Below are 17676 nucleotides of genomic sequence, written 5' to 3' on the forward strand. Positions count from 1 at the left end.
AAGACAATGTAATAGAAACAGGATCTGAGGGGCGCCTAGCTGGCTTAGTCAGAAGAGAATGAGACGCTTGATCTTGGGGTCGTGAGTTTGAGTCCCACATTGGGTATAAAGATTACTTAGATAAATAAAAAAAAAAAAAAAAGAAGAAGAACATGGTGCATAAACAATGACTTGGAACACTGAAAAAATTAAATTAAAAATATAAACACACAAACAAAAGAAATATGATTCGATACCACCGTATAAACTGGTTGGAAAAAATGTAATCAAGTTATTTTTGTTGTTACCTTTTCTACTGCAGGCACAAACTGCTTTGGAACATTTGCCCCGAATGTTTCATCTGAAAACTCCAACTTAGTGTAGTTCTCTGGGTCCAGAGGCTCCAGTACACCTATCACTCTTCCAAACTGGCCTGCACCACCCGATTGTTTTTTATGTGTAAATTCAAACCTGAAAGTGATTTAGGAGGGGGAAAAAAAATCAACATGGCATTAACATAATTAATTACCAAAATGAAATAATTCCTACCAATTTAAATGAAAAACCACATTTCACCATTTTTACTTACTTGTTCCTTTGAATTTACTGCCATAAAATTTTACTGTAAAATTTATTTAAAAGGTAATTCTCTCTTTCATGTTTTTACTTGGAGGTGAGGGTGAGGTACAACACCAAAATAATCCATGGTTTTCTTTCATTCTGCCAATTCTTTACATCACAAGTAGAAATGTAAAAGTGTTAAAAGTCAGCCTAAGGTTCTTGCTCTAGTAACCTACATTCAAAGAGCTCAGCCTCTTCTTTTGGAATGCCTCCCTTCCCTGGGACACAGCGTTCTCTTCTTAAATCTCTACAGCTAGAGACAGTGACTTGAAAATGGGAGCTCTGCAGTTAATTTATTCAGATAGTTCCTATCTAAGTTAATTTACCACTTGGACTTTATGGAGTGATGCAATACAAGGGAAGGGAGTTTCAGGTGGATTAAGACCTGAAGAGAGTAATGGCAAAACAGTGACTAACGTAAGTCACTCATATAAATAGACACATATACAGAAAATATACAGACACGGCAGTGTTTACTTCAAACCACTAACGGCCACATAAACAGAGTAAGCACTTTCTATATACTTATTAAAACATTTGTAAACATACGCTATTTCCCTGGGAAAAAAAAAACAACAAAACACCATTTCATGAGTATCTACTGCCTGCAAAGCATTTCTTCCTTTAAAGTGAAACCTTCCTCAAGTCCTCAAGATGAAAGAGGCCACCTGCTTTCAAAATAATCAGACAACTGCAGGTAAATGGACGTGAATGAGCATGTCCCTACATACAGATGTGTGGTGGTTTGAAATTACTAAATACTCATTTTTGTAGCAGACACCAGCTTGGAGTATGCGGTTTCGTAAGAAGCCTAAATGTGAATGTGCCTGCTGAACTGCCTGTCAACAGTCTCCCAGCCACCAGGAGACTCGGGATGGGCTGAGAGAAACAAAATGCTGACAGAGACACTATTCTGGGAGGGAAAACAACAGCTATCAGAACTAAGAGAATGAAAGGACTTGCTGCAGGGATTCCATAACCATGGGCCCCTGACAAGTCTTGGGTATGCACAAGTTCTCTGAGATGTTTACAGTTTTGTTTTCAATCTGACAATAATATGACATCAATACAAACATATGCTCTGTCTGTTGTCTGTAGGGTAATCACTAACCGGGGATGTTTATAGTTAAGTTAAAATTTTTTAAAAATTTAAAATTCAGTTCCTCAGTTGCACTAGTCACATTTTAAGTGGTCAACAGTCAAATGTGGGAAATGGGTACAATATAGGACAGCACAGAGAACACTTAGAGCACTGCCCTGCAGGACCAGTTCACAAACCATTAAGTTTCAGGGGTCACGTCTGAATCATCATCAAGTGGAGGCCAAATAATGAAACATGGAGGTACCAGGCTTGTGCTAAGCAGTTTTTACAGATCATTTTATTTGTTCTTCCCCACAAACTATGATTGTGTTCTACTATCACCATTTTACAGATGAGAAAGTAACTTGCCAAATATGATGCCGTTAAAGGCAGAGCCAGGATTATACCAAAATCAATGCTCTTAAACATTTTTCTAGAAGGCTAATAAGAACATAAGCTGACATAACCTGCAAATGATGATTTCACTGAAAAAGCTGTTAGAGAGCGGTACGTGAAGACAGACTACAGCAGCTTACAAGAGGTAGAAGAACTAAGACATCACTTGGTAGGCAGCTAACAGGAGTGCTGCAGGTAAAAGAACCCATGCCCCAGTCATGTTGGAGAGGCAATTTCGTTTTGGCAAAACATCATCTCTCATGATAAAATTAATGTTAATTACAACAGTGTTGGTTTGGTTGTTTTTTGTTTTTTTTTTAAGATTTTATTTATTTGAGAGAGAGCATGAATGGTGGGAAGGGGCAGAGGGAAAGGGAGAAGCAGACTCCCTGCCTAGCGGGGAGCCCAATGCAGGGCTTGATCCCAAGACCCCGAGATCATGACCTGAGCAGTAGGCAGCCACTTAACTGCCTGAGCCACCCTGGCACTTCAACTGTATTGGTTTTATCTCTATTTTGCACATTTATTTTGATTTTATAGTTGTACCAAAATTTCAAGATACAGATCTTTTTACTTAGTTTTCATTCATATTAGTTTTCATTATCAACAAAAAGCTCTTTCAGCATCATCAGAATGTACTCAGCCACTCTTTCCTGGACACTATCAAAGAAACACACTATTCAAACCACACACACGCACGCACACACACACACAATGATCATCTAAGAGGTTGGCTGATACATGAATGACTCACCCTCTCACACCCAAAAAGAAAATCTTTTTTTTTTTTCCAGAAAAAAGCCTTAAGGAGAAAAACCCTGTCATCCTCAACTCACTTGACAATTGGTTGACTAAGTAACTAAAAAAGGCAGAAATGCCTTATTCCTTACATTAAAAAATATATATACTTATTGCAAATAAAGACTATGAGTAAATTAAGGATATTTGAGGGAGAGAACACATTAAAAATACATTTTTAAGTTTATTTTTTAAAGCACAACACATATGCCCACCCAAGGAACTTTCAAAGAACCTTCAAAAATCCATTTTGAGGGAAAAAAGCAAAGAATATTTTCCAAGCCAATGAGCTTGGAAAGTTTGGCCATTCGGATAAAAAGGAACCTTAGCTTCCTGATCTAGAGCAAATCCAAGGCCTAAATTATAGTCCCTTCAAAGATAAGACAAGGTAATTAAGAAACCTGGAGAATGGAAATGCACTACCTACTAAAAGTCTGTGCTTGCTTAAGCAGCTATAAAAACTCTCATCTTTGTTAGAAGTTTCTTCAATGTAGTGCTTGAAGTTCAGTTCTTAAATGTTTTAATTCTTAAACTAAAAATTTCAAAGTGATCAGAAGGTCAGAAGCGTGGTTTTACAGCAAAACCTCATTTTTCTAAGATTAGCAACGGGAGAGAGGGGTGCAGGTGTATTTATTTCTCTTGATCTAATAAATTACATAGTCCCCCAAATTAATGGTAATTTCTCATACACTGATTTGGGCAGCATTGGTCCAATCCCACAGAAAAGGGGATTAATCGAGAGGGCTCCTGGACCTCAGAAGGGGAAAAAGAAAAGTAACCAACCGACTCGCTACCTGGAGCTCCTTTTGCACTTTGCCCTGGGCCTGACACTGTGAGTAGTGTCTGAGGAAGGTGTGCTCTGAAGGGCATGTGAAGCAACCAGATTTCTTCCATGAAGAGGAAACTGGAGGCCGGAGAGGCACGCTCCAGAAACGAAAAGGCCACAACGCCCCTCCCTGCACTTCAGTAAAGGTTAATGAAAGGAAGCACAAAGTCCCAGCCAGCCTAACCCACCGACTCCCTCCCCACACCTCTATCCTCGCCAACCGGAAAGGCCAGGGCTCTCCCCTCGCAGGAACAAGTCGGTACTGTGGGTGGCAGTGGGGCGGGGCCACAGGAGCAGCGGCGGGAGCCAGCGCCCCTGCGGCAGCTTCCTGAATCAGAAGGAGGGAAGAAGGAAGAGAAGAAGGGTGGGAGCTGGCGATCCCGCCCACACCCGGTCCGACCTCGGTGTGCGACTCTTCCCTCGCAGCTACCAGGCAGAAGGCTGAACCAGCGGTGCGCTGGGAGAGTCTGGTCCCCGCAACTTGAGCAGCCGTAAGCTCCCACCAAGAATGGAAATTCCCCCGACCCATTTCCCAGCCTCCAGGGCAGCCTCGGTGGCGGAGAACTGCATCAACTACCAGCAGGGGACCCCCCACAAGGTGTTTCTGGTGCAGACTATCAAACAAGCCAGCATGGAGGTGAGTCCGACAGAGGGCAGTGGGTGGGTGCCTGCACCTACTTGCTTTCCCTCCACTCCCGAGGGTCTCAGCCTCGTTCTTCCCGCGACTTCCCTTTCACTCCACCCTTGCCTGTTTTGGGACTCGCTGTTGACGTCAGGTCTAGGGAAGTTAACATTTCTGGGGATAGCTGACACTCCAGGACAGCCACAGCTGTTTGTTTTTTCTTGGAAAGTTAGAGACATCCATACAGGTTTTAATGGGCACTTACAAAGAAATGGAAAAGCGTTCTAAATGTGGGGCAGCATGGGCGCCTGGGTGGCTCAGTGGTTTAAGCTGCTGCCTTTGGCTCAGGTCATGATCTCGGGATCCTCGGATTGAGTCCCGCATCGGGCTCTCTGCTTGGCAGGGAGCCTGCTTCCTTCTCACTCTCTCTGCCTACCTCTCTGCCTACTTGTGATTTCTCTCTGTCAAATAAATAAATAAAATCTTTAAAAAAAAATAAAAAAATAAAAAAAATAAATGTGGGGCAGCATTTAACCATTTTCTGAATGAAACCTGTAGAACCATTCAAAAGAATCTCAAAACTGCTACTGCATTTCTCATCTGCTACTCCAATCTGAACCAACAAAACATCCCGTCTTCCAAACAATACTTCTTTGCCGAAATTTTAAGAACAATCTTTATCAGACCCTTTGACCAAAATGAAGGGGGAAGCAAAGAGCAAGACAAACTGACAACCAAAGTCAGAGAACAAAAGCATTGTGGGCTGAAGCTTTAACTACCCAAACACCACTACCACTGATTCCTGTAAAAGATAATGCTCCCTCTGGCAAAGGGTTAAATTAAATGCTTAAGACCACAGCTGTTGCTAACTAGGCTTGTTTCTGTTTTACTAAAATATAAGATTTGAGATTGTCGCTTAGTTATCTGACATGAACTTAACAGTCTGTAAGAGCTGACAGGGAGTAGATGTTACTTCAGAACTGCACCAGATAATTCGGTATACACTCTTAACTGTATCTTGATTCAAAAGTGAAATACCTACACAACTGTCTTACAGTTATAAAATTTGTTAAAATATCATTTTGCAGGGGCGCCTGGGTGGCTCAGTGGGTTAAAGCCTCTGCCTTCGGCTCAGGTCATGATTCCAGGGTCCTGGGATCGAGCCCCGCATAGGGCTCTCTGCTCAGCAGGGAGCCTGCTTCCTCCTCTCTCTCTGCCTGCCTCTCTGCCTACTTGTGATTTCTGTCAAAAAAAAAAAAAAATCTTTAAAAAAAAATATCATTTTGCAGGTCCACTAATGGACAAATAAAAACAGTATTTAACATCTCTAAACACTTCACAGTAATCTTTCCCCAAATGGATTTGACCTTTCTTGAACAGTGTTTGGAGGGTACACAGGGCTTTTTGAAAATGTTTTCAATGGTATATCCTGTTTTTCATCTTAGAATCAAAAGGTGTTTCACAATTTCTTTTGTAGAGAATTCAGGATCACAGATCCAGAGGTTGAAGTCCTCTGATGAATGAAAGTGAATTACAACTTATTTTATATATGCTTTTATCCCACTTTTCTGTTCTCATCCAAAATAAATCTCATAATGGACCCCCTAAATTAGATGTTACATACATGGTGACATGCCTTTTTCTAAGTCAAAGGCTTCAATCATTTACCCTCACCAAGTCAGCCCTCTGCCCCAACCAAATGAGAATGTATTTTTCTAATAACACAAAGAACGGAGTTATTCTTGTAATAACTCACCACATTTTCTTAATAGGATATTCCGGGAAAAGGACACAAGTATTGCCTTAAATTTTCTGTGGAAGAAATTATCCAAAAAGTAAGTAAAATGTCCTTTATTATGAAATAAAATTTGACTTTATATTTTAGATCACCTTCCCTAATCAAATCATAGGATTAACTTTTTTTTTTAAAGTTGTGAAATTCCTGCCTTGGAAAAAAATAACAAGCATTCAAGGGTCCAATTATACTCTTTTAAAAACATACTCTGAGATACATGAAGTAATTCTATTCAGCTATTTAGAAAAGACTACCCATATCAATTCAAATAAATTCTCTTAAATATATTCTAAGGGCAGTCTGAACTTACGCCTGATACAAACAAATGAAGTAATTTACTCTCCAGTCATCATCACTTTCTTATGTCTGCCTTTCTCATTCTATTTTTTATTTCTTCCATTTAAAGAAAGCTGGTGCATTTAGATATTCATGAGCAACAAAACGATCAAATGATACCAGTATGTTCATAGGAATCTTTCAGTAATGTGGCAGGGAGATTTTTAAATATTACATACCTGCCAAATTATCAGTGAGACAAACTTAAAAAAAAAAAAGGAACTGCAGTTTGTACCATAACCATCTTAAAACTTTTAAAAAAGCTTGCTCTTCTGTTGAGCATAATTCAGAAGAGACACAGGCTAACATGAGAGATTTATTAAGATTATCTGAGTTGTTAGACAGCCATCTTCCAAAGCAGAACCAATGCTACTATTTGCTACTATTTTCTAATTTTACATCTAGATACAGATTAATTTATCTGGGCTTCAGGATATTTCTGTTGTTTCAGAAGCAGAGGGTAGAGTAAGACTTAAAAAGTAACTGAAGTCTAGAGGTAGTACATAAAGTCAGACTAAAATCTGGCCTCACGAATGGGATACCCCTTTAACACTGACATAATAAAGTTTCAAGATGAACTGTAAGATTATGATACTTGATAAGTTATAAAATAAGTTATCTATTTTAGATACCTTCAAGAAAACTCTAGGCCACACCCAATTAAGATAGCTCTGTAATAGACACTCTGAAGTCAATGAATCAAGAAACATGATTAGGGGGCCAACACTTTAAATGTCGCATCTCAAGAATGACAGCTAGGAATGGATGGCCATTTACATGTAAAGGTATTTTGCAAAATGTTTCAAACAGCAAGTTACACTGAACTGTACAGCGGAAGTACTTTACCCTCTAATGGGACAAGATACTGCACCAGAAGTCAACTTCACATTTGAAGGAGAAATTGGAAAGAACCCAGATAAAGAAGATAACACATTTTATCAAAGACTCAAGTCCATGAAGGAACCACTTGAAGCACAAAATATTCCAGGTATATAAATATGGCATGGAAAAAATTTTTTCAATTTTAGATCAGTATAAATTATCTGTGCTCAAAACTGTTAGATGTTAACAATATGTTGGAAATATACTGGCTTTTTCAAAAATATTCATTACCAATCTAATTCAACAAAAAAGGGGCTTACTTATATTCTGTACACATTTGAAGGAAACTAAAACATGACTTAGAATTTAGATTTCTTAAAGGTTAACACTGTATGTATAAATAATTCCATTTACCATATAAATGTTTCCTCACCAGACAGTTTTGGAAATGTATCTCCAGAAATGAAGCCAGTTCGACACTTAGCCTGGGTTGCTTGTGGTTATATAATATGGCAGAATTCTACCGAAAACACATGGTATAAAATGGTAAAAATTCAAACTGTCAAGCAAGTGGTAAGTGATTTCTATAAAATATACTATTAACAGGGTTGTATTTTACTGAAAGTGTGATCATTCATAATTGGATAAATAGTGCCCATTCGGTCGTTTTGTATTTAAAATAGTGAAGCTGGTATTTTGAAGGAGAGGTCAGTTACAACCAAGGTTTAAAAAAGTTGAAGCTATGGTTTCAAGAGAGTAAAGTATTGAGTTATAAATAATTTGGCATTCAGTTTTTGTGCTCAGCTTAATACAGAGTATATTCTTTGGTGATCTAAATTTTGTACTGAAGTCTTTATAGCTATGCAAATGAAACTACCTGTTTTTTTTCCTCTACTGAAATGGTGGTGCCAGAGCTCCTCAGAGACATGGCTGGCATTTTTTTGCCCCAAGAATCAGCTAGAACATATATCTTAGCATCTTTTAATCTTTGTGAAACTTGCTGTGTATCATTTTCTTTTCTAGTCATAATCTACCACCTCATATCTTACTGCTAGCCTGCTAGTCTTTTAAGTCTGATAGGACTAGAACCTCCTCTTTCTAGTCTTTAAAGACATAAAGTCAACTTCACACTTTAGCTTTATGAAGAAGTTAAAAAGAAAAAAAAGTCAACTGTTGATATCTAATGGATATGAAGAAAAACAGAGTACAAAGAAACCACAACAAACAGTTTTAGTTCTATAAGAGAAAAGGACTTTCCAAATGACTTGTTTCAGCTTGCTGGAAACAAACTGCAAGGCAGCTGGAGCACCTTTACTCCACAGGCTTTTGCAACCACCTAGTAGACACCTACGGGCACTGGCGGCCAGGACTCCCAATCACAATAATTAGAATATGATGTCAATATCTGACATAAATACACAACTACATTTTAAGAAACAGAGCCTTTTGTTTGTTTGTTTTTTTTACATTGTTAAGTAGGCTCTGCACCCAGTGTGGAGCCCAACACAGGGCTTGAACTCACGACCCTGAGATCAAGACCTGAGCTAGATCACAAGTCAGACGCTTAACCCTCTGAACCAGCTAGGCATCCCAACAGAGGATTCTTCTTAATGCATTTCTGCAGACATCTACTTTGGTTACAAATTCCTATTGGGGTAACAAGGCTCAAATAACTGAGTAAAAGATCCAGGTTACAGAGGTTATACAATCATAATCATGGTTTTCAAGGCATGATCTTGTAGCAAAATATGCTCAAGACAGTGCTAGAAGTTTGATGACAGAGAACTACTATAACCCTTCATCAAAGTTTTAAAGCATTATTAAACTTTCAGCAGAAAGGTTTATTGCACATTTATAATTGCTATTAACCGAAGAGGCCACAGCAGCTTGTGCGGCCCCTTGGAGGCCAGGGATGGTTTCAACACATTGATTATAAACCGTAAAAAGCCTTGTACAGCAAATCTCTGGTGAATGTAGTTTTAAACGATATGGATGCAGTATTTCTGTGTAGCTGGTGGTCTAAATACTTTATATGCCCAAAACAATAAGCAGCACAGATCAAAGCTTTAATTGCAAAATCATTTAACTACATTGTTTCCCTATTTTCAGTTTTTAAAAAGATTATTTCCATTATAAAATTGGTTTCCTTTAATGTAAACACTCATTTCAGTAGTTTATCTCCTAAAACAATGCTCTTCTGAAAAATAGAAACATTAAGGAATCAATCTTTGACAAACTTTAGATCGTAATGTTCTGAAGTAACTATCACAACTCAGGAATACGACTTTTAGAACAGGTGAAAAATCATGATTTCAAAACGTAGTTTGAAAGAGGGCTTTTTTTATAAGAACATAGTTTTTCTTTTTCTTTTTTTGTGTGTGTGAGAGAGAGTGTGAGCGAGCATGCAGGTATGGGTACTGAGTAGTAAGGGCCGAGGGAGGGAAAGGGAAGCTCAAGCATGCTCCAGGCCCAGTGCCGGCCCAGTGCAGGGCTCCAGCTCACAACCAGGAGATCGTGACCTGAGTCAAAACTAAGAGTTGGATACTTAACAGACTAAGCCACCCAGGTGCCCCAGGAACACAGTTTTTCTGATCAGGCTAAATAAATTATAACATTCCATTTTTGTTTTTACTTTTTAAATGGAAGTATTATCATCTAGTAATGAAAGCTGAATTTTAAAATGAACATACCATTTTTGCCAAAGATATTGTTTCAAACACCAGATTTTTATTTTTTATGATAGCAAAGAAATGATGACTTCATTGAGTTAGACTACACCGTTCTACTTCATGACATTGCATCTCAGGTAAAGTATCAGCTACTTTTCTTTGATGAGTCTTTGAAAACTGAGACTTGTTTTAGAGCCACAGTGTATGTATGCCTTATTAATTTTGACCCTAAATCAGAATTCCTGTAAATTAATATAGACACCAGGTTAAAGTATATTATACGTGTAGCCAAACTTCTTTTTTGCTATTCTTTGTAAGGACTGTTTTGTCTCTAACAAAATCTAAACCAACATTGTTTTCTTACATGTTTTCTGAATTTTTCATGTTTCTTACATGTTTCTGAATTTTATCACAGCATTAGTTAGTTTCCTTTACTTGCAGGAGATTATTCCTTGGCAAATGCAAGTTCTCTGGCACCCGCAGTATGGTACTAAAGTCAAACATAACAGCCGTCTGCCAAAGGAAGCACAACTAGAATAACAGAAGACCCTAACACTGACGTGTCAACGAATTACTGATGATGTGTGTATGCCAGTCTTCACTGATTACCTAGTTTATGGGGTCAAGCAAATTCCAAAATGTCACTTTGTATAAATGTCTTCGTGACAGTATAGAACTATACAGATTCCAAAATAGAGACTCACATGATGTAAAAGTGTCCCAACACTAATAGTGGTATGTATATCCCATAATAAAAAGCTTCAATTCCGGCCTCACAGTATGTTTAATTCTGCTGCATACTTACGGGACAGGGGCAGTAATGGTTTCTCTGAAAGCAACTTTTGGCTTTCCTGTGACACAAGGACAGCCATATTCTCTTTCCATCCTCTAAAAAGAAGAGGGGAGATAATTTTTTGGTATACTTAAACGAACTGAAAGAAGGAAAATCAAAAGAATCTTAACTACATTTGAAGCACTCATTTAAATATGATAAAAAATGATAAATCTTAAATCATTTAAGTATCTTACAAAGGTTAGATACATGATTTAATACAAATGACTCAAAGATTTTATAGAAATGAATTCTAATTTAGACTGTTTAACTTACACTTACCTCTAATTAATCTATCCACTAAAACTTCACCTTTATTTCATATTATTATATATTCTCTGGAATAGCCTACAAATCTGTTGTCAGAGTTTCTACTATCTAAATTTCAAAAATATGGTCACAACCAGAATTTTTAATCATAAGTCAAATAGCTTTTGTTTTCATTCATAGATACAGAACACCTTTCCTAGGGAAAATATAAGGCATCTACTCTTCCTATTACCTAAATTCTAGTACTAAATCTATCTAAACCTTCAAGTACTGACTTGAGAAGAAAACAGATAAGAAATGGTTCCAAGAGCGGGTACTGGTGGGCTAACTACCTCAGCAGGTCTCTCCCTGCAGGTTGTCTCCCTAAGGCTGGCACTGGGATTTGCAATGACCCAACTAACCATGACCTAGTGTTGGATGAACGATCTTATTGCAAATACTTGGGAGTCTTGATTCTAGGAGTCTGCAAATGTTTTACAAATATAAGGATTTAGAAATAAAAAATAATTAATTTTTAAGAGATGGTAACATTTATAACATAGTATACCACATTTGGATACAAACCGGAATGAAGTCTGAAGAACCACTATTAGTTTACAGTCATTAGACTGAGAATTATTGACTTGTAACAAAACAGAGACATAAATAAAATGAATTTAAGTTAACTTCCATATTATTCATTACCTGAGCATAGATTTCTAAGTGTAATTCTCCCATTCCAGATACAACTGTCTCTTTGCTCTCATTGTCAAAGTGGACTTTAAATGTGGGATCTTCTCTTGTAAACCTGCCAATACCTTTTGAAAATTTTTCCAGATCATTCTTAAAAAAAAAAAAAAAAAAGTCATTATACATTTTAGTAAGCATGATAAGCAATGGGATTGCTGAAAGAACTTTACTAAATGAAATCAAATACATGAACAGTTAAGAAATAATAATGATCCCCATCTAGTTCCTAGGCCAGACCCTTTCAATATGTAAGCTTGGACACCACACAGTCAACAGAGCAAGGAATGGCTGGCTGACAGAATTTTCTTTCCACAAGACACAAAACAAGAGTCTAAGGCTTAACTATACCCTTTCCTATTTTATTCTTGGATATACATAGAAATTGTCCATTTGTAGAAAACTTTCTCCATGAAGGGAAAAGAAGAATCTGTGTTACTCTATCACATTTTAGAAATTTTACACATAACCAAATTCTACACATAACATAATCCACATGTTTCCCAAGACCAAATTGTAGAATCAAGTAGGACAGTTAACACCAAGAGTAAGGCAAATGCCACAGTGAGACTTCTTCCTTTCAAAACAGCCTGCTTGGATGTGATTGCATGTACCTTTATTCTCCTTAGATATAATTCCATACATGGTAAATAGAATTATGGTCCTCTAAGGATATGCCCTAATACCCCCAAACCTGTGAATGTTACTTTATGTAGTGAAGGGGATTGTGCAGTTATAATTAAAGTTACAGACTTTGTGACGGGAAGATTACCATGAAGAATCTGGGTTGGCCCAATGTAATCACATGGGCCTTTAAAAAGGAAGAGGAAAACAGAAGGGTTAGGTTAGAAAGACAGAATGAGGGAAGAGGCAGAAGATATCTGAAGCACAAAAGTGACTGATTTCATGGTTGAAGGCACTGAAGACAAGATGACAGGGCCACAAGCCTATGAAAATGGATAGCCTCTCAAACTAAAAAACAACGAACAAACAAAAAAAAACCCAGGCCCCAAGTGACAGTCATCAAAGAAATGGGGGCCCCAGTCCCAACAGCCACAAAGAGCTGAATTTTGCCAACAATTTAAGTAAGCAATAAATAAAATGTCACCAAGAGCCTCCAGAAAGGAACAGTCCTGTCAATATCTTGATTTTAGTCAATTAAAAACTACGTCAGATTTCTAACACTGTATAATAATACATTAGTGTTATTTTAAGCCACCAAGCATGTGGTACTTTATTCTTATGGCAGCAATAGAAAACTAACACACCCTGAATCACCAGTATTTAACACCGATAGGTGTGTGCATGGAACTGTGGTATATATTTTGAATATGTACCTCAAATTCTAACCAAAATGCTGCAAGACGGAATTATCCACATTTCACAGGTGAGGAAACTAGGTGTAGAAAGGCTCCTAGGCCACAGAGCTAGTGCATGGCAAAGCTGAGATGGAATCCTCGGTTAGTCTATCTCTGAAGTTTTTTGGCCTTTTCCCTACATTAGCCGAGTACCCCCGACTTACTAGAAGATCATCCCTGCCCCCACTATCGAGATTCACAGCTTTATGCAGTGATTTCATTGATTTAAATTTACTCCAGCAAACAGACAACCCTGAGATACCAAAACACTTTTAGATACCGATGGCTTTGATTTTCCTCCACTGTTGTGAACTATCAACAGTTAAATATCTTTAACTTCTCTTCCTGATTATTCAGAAGGGAAAAGCAAGCGATTTTAGCAAAGCACCTGGAACTGTGGCATTTCACTGTATGGTAAGATGTAAGGTTTGCCTTTCCTCAAATTTCTGAGATGGAATGATATAATGTTTCTTGCTCCCTCAACATTTTTTTCTATACTGAGAAGGGTCTGGAAAACCTCAGTTCCTCAAAACAGAGGAAGAAGTACCTGTTAATGTATCCACAAGACAATACATCAGTGTATGTTTTGTAAATAATAGTTCCCAGATGACAAGAGATTATAAAATATTCACTCAATGCATGAATGAGTTCATTTCAATTGATCATATTAACATGACTGCTATGAATGTCAGACCAACTTAAGAACTCAATTATGCGAGCAATGCAAACTAATTCCAATGGTAGTGATGCAAGTAAGAACCCATTCAAGAAATTCTGGTTTCATAAAAAGCTAAATGACATCAAATCCAACCATAAAACTATTCTATTTGAAACTGACAAAGAGGTGCCTGGGTGTTTCAGCTGGTTAAGATCTGACTCTTGATCTCAGCTCAGGTCTTGATCTCAGGGTTGTGAGTTCAAGCCCCACATTCACACCCAGCATGCAGTCTATTTAAAAAAAAAAAAAAAAAAAAAAAGTGACGCAGTGCCTGGTAGTTCAGTCAGTTAAGCATCTGTCTTCAGCTCAGGTCATGATCCCATGGGCCTGGGATCTGCCTTGCATCGGGCTCACTGCTCAGCGGGCAGTCTGCCTCTCCCCCTGCTCCTGCTCCCTCTCCTTCTCTATCAAATAAATAAATGAAATCTTAAAAAAAAAAAAGGGGGGGGAGGAAAAGTCTTGTTTGCAGGCTTTCCGTGTTATAATAAGATATATACTTCATAACTACCACAAATTCAGAGATGTATTATAATCCATGAGGCAATTTACCTATGTAGTATTCAATAGGTAGTATTGTAGTTCAGTGAGGTTTTACTATGACTTAGGACAAATGTCCCTATTTCCCCTATTCCATTCCTTTATGATCTGAATATAGGAAATATTCTTACCACTTTAGAGCCAATGATACTGTAAAGAGTTAGAAAGCACAGTCTTGAGCCTACTTTAATACCCTCAACTTTTTCAGGTATAATGAGAACTAATTACTACCAAGAGACTGGTAGTTTTAGAAGGTGATTTCAATACCAAAAGAAGAAATAGAGACCATAAGATTGCTAGGTATCACAAGATACTATGTGCATTGTGTAGAAAGATGAAAAAGGGCTCAAGTTTTTATTGTGCTATACTGAGATTGAAACCAAACTCCTACCTTGTTAGAAGGCTTCATTGCTATTGAAATGACAGGATCAGGAACATGAATTGACTCCTAAAATATTTTTTAAAAGAACAAAGAAGAATTCAAGTACACTACTATTTGGGTCAGGGATGGATTAATTTTAATGTGCTACTTACAAAAGAACAAAGGACAAATACTAGTCAACGTGTTTATGCTAGACAATATATATCTTGGTCTGTTTTGTATTAAATATATTAATATAGTACATTAATAAATGAATGCATATACTTACATGATCTCCTCCATCCCAAAATAACAAACAAACAAAAAAAGATTATTCACTATTTAAAACCCCTAAGTTTATTGACACATTCATTTTAAACATAATCATAATGAACCCAAATGCCAAAATGTGAAATTCTTATTGGCTAGTGGATACACATGCTGTTGCTGTCTTTTGCTAAGTTACTTTATTTAATCAAAATATACCATGACTGATAAAACAGAGAAAGGGCAATAGATTCATTATGCATATGATACCTCATTCAATCAGTCACACCTGTGACAAGCAGATATTATTATCCCCATTTTACAAATAAAATCATTAAAGGCTTGGAAAGACAAAATAACTTGGCAGAAGTGAGACTCTAATCAAGGTGTATTTCCTTCAAAGCCTAAGCATTTCCCATAACCTCCAGTCCCTCACATTACTAATTACAGGTTTTTAGAGAAGGCCTTATCAACAATATTTGTTTACAAACTATGCCCCTTATCTAGATCTCCCAAAAACCTGTACAGACTTTGATTTTCTGTAGTATCTTAAATCAACATGGAAAGCCATGGACATTAGAGAATATCTTATACAGAAAAGCTAAATTATAAAATTATGAATTCATCACACAATATTACTGTATATAAGGAACTATTACAGTGCTCATCTATTAGGGTTGGATCAGTTCTTAGGTAAATGACCCACTGTAAATTCCTTCACAGTAAATTACTCATGTGTGTTCAGTCTTTCTTTACTAAATTCAGGAGAGGGACCACCCTCATGAACAGATGGTCATACTTTCGGAGAGCCTACTCAATAAAGGGAAAAGTGAGTGAAGGGGGATTCAAAGGCAGGAAGTGCCCAAGTATGCTCTTCCCTTTGGGATCCTTCAGTCATGAAAAGGGACCTCTGAGTTCCACAGAACAGGCTGTGTACAGTAAGTCAGACTGCCTAGTTGCACCTTGCCTTTGAGCAACGTTCCATTCTCTTATACCCTAGTCTATATGTTACAGTTCTCTGGGGACTGAGGCAAGGGCCAGGGCTGGCTGTTAAGCTAGTAAGTGGCTGCCCACTGGGACTAGCCTGATTCTGGTGATAGGCAGTCGAGAGGCATCCGCAAAGGGGAAGCAGATCTCAGAGTGCAGGAGTCAGCGCTTCAAGTTTAGGTGTATCTAGTGAAGATTTTTCCCTCCATGCTAAATCTTAGGGGACTGTGGAATTATTTAACTAAGAAAAATCAGATAAGTTAGGTCACACAGAGCACTTGCTTAACTGACATCCAAAGAGCCACGACAAATCTACACTGATGCCTGTGGCAATAAACGAAAACTGTGACTGTTTTTCTTAAGTATTAAATATACTATATAAACACAGACTTCTAAAGTGGTAACTTTGAAATTAAATCACGTACCATAGAAAGGCCACTATTACTTTTGTTTGTGAATGTGTCTCCACTAGCACAGTCAATGCCAAACAATGCACAGATGTCTCCGGCATACACTTCCTCAACATCCTAAATAAAGAAATAACACAAAGTAATACTTGCAAATAATACACATCAGGACATGGTAATCACACGATGAACACACTGGATATAAACAAACATGACAGAATCTCACCGTGAATTCTACAGAGAATGAATTACCTAGAACCAATATAATACCAATAATAGCCAAGGCGAGATATACCTTGAATAGGGCCTTTATTTAAACCACATCTCAACTGACAAGAATTGACTTTACATGGAAACTCCGAGTTGTGGCACCATGAGTTGGAAGATCTGTAGTACTGGCAGAACACAGAGCCTCACACTTTTAGAGGTATTTCTATGGATTCAAAAGGATGTATTATGTGTGCTGGCACAGTCCAACAATGAGTATATGACAAAGATGTACAAGGAAAAACTGCACAGGAAGTTTTGAAAACAAAGGCGGGCGAGTTCAGCCCATTGTACTTAAAATAGTCTTAATTTCTCACAGATGCAAGCAGTCAAGTAAACACAGGAAATCTAAGAACAAAGCACTGGTGCCTCTTAAGCTTCCTAGTTTTTGTCCATTTATACTGACAGTTCATTCATAACAGCTGTGGCTATGAATGACCAAATGTGCCTGAGTCTTTATCGGTTCCACAGATGTAAACCTCTCATAGCCTCTGGCCCATAAAAACATCTGTGACAATCACTAATTCCTATATCATGCCCCCTGCTGCCTATCTCACAAAACAGCAATAACACCCAATTTTGAAAGACTGCCTATTCATCTTCCAGGAGAGACAGTATGGCTACCACAAATTTCTGTACGTCTTAAGATTTTGTTCAGAGCAATAAACTTCTCCAGCAATAGAGCTAACTGGGGAAAGAGTGTGAGCAAGAGACAACCCCACCCACATGGCATTTCTACTAAGGCCTAACCCTAAAAGACCATATAGAAGGCTAGGACAGGTTCGGACCCAATTAAAAAATTCAAGCTGTAAGCCAAAGTTTATTTCCCTAATTAGACTTTGAGAGGTTCTAAATCTTCAGATGGATTCTAGCACTAATATGGTCCTTCTGGGGGGAGTTGATTCTATGACAGGAGTAATAAACTCTAGGGCTAAACAGGGCTTTCACACAGGGCCATCCCTGTGCAAGTAAATTCACTCAACAATGTGGGACACTGTGTG

General features: G+C 37.9%; 2 protein-coding genes across 2 annotated transcripts in view; one reads left to right on the top strand and one right to left on the bottom strand.

Annotated features, from left to right (window-relative positions):
- Nucleotides 1-17676, bottom strand: part of GFM1 (G elongation factor mitochondrial 1) — a 44069-nt gene that overhangs the window by 10029 nt on the left and 16364 nt on the right. Inside the window, exons 10-14 of the mRNA XM_046002960.1 lie at nucleotides 16427-16528; nucleotides 14778-14834; nucleotides 11732-11869; nucleotides 10751-10833; nucleotides 288-450 (exon numbers count right to left, since the gene is read on the bottom strand). Coding sequence (XP_045858916.1) covers nucleotides 288-450; nucleotides 10751-10833; nucleotides 11732-11869; nucleotides 14778-14834; nucleotides 16427-16528 — 543 coding nt within the window. The remainder of the gene's footprint in view (nucleotides 1-287; nucleotides 451-10750; nucleotides 10834-11731; nucleotides 11870-14777; nucleotides 14835-16426; nucleotides 16529-17676) is intronic.
- Nucleotides 3991-10723, top strand: LXN (latexin). Its single transcript, XM_046002961.1, has 6 exons — nucleotides 3991-4338; nucleotides 6096-6158; nucleotides 7265-7442; nucleotides 7713-7849; nucleotides 10020-10082; nucleotides 10387-10723. Exons 1-6 carry the CDS (start codon nucleotides 4210-4212, stop codon nucleotides 10483-10485), a joined length of 669 nt encoding a protein of 222 aa, XP_045858917.1. The 5' UTR covers nucleotides 3991-4209; the 3' UTR covers nucleotides 10486-10723.

The sequence above is a fragment of the Meles meles genome, chromosome 4 (assembly GCF_922984935.1).
Source record: "Meles meles chromosome 4, mMelMel3.1 paternal haplotype, whole genome shotgun sequence".
NCBI classification, from domain to species: Eukaryota; Metazoa; Chordata; class Mammalia; order Carnivora; family Mustelidae; genus Meles; species Meles meles.

Coding starts and splice junctions, on each gene's coding strand:
- LXN (XM_046002961.1), top strand. CDS start 4,210: ATGGAAATTCCCCCGACCCATTTCCCAGCCTCCAGGGCAGCCTCGGTG. Junction 4,339..6,095: donor TCAAACAAGCCAGCATGGAG/GTGAGTCCGACA, acceptor TTTTCTTAATAG/GATATTCCGGGAAAAGGACA. Junction 7,443..7,712: donor TGAAGCACAAAATATTCCAG/GTATATAAATAT, acceptor TTTCCTCACCAG/ACAGTTTTGGAAATGTATCT.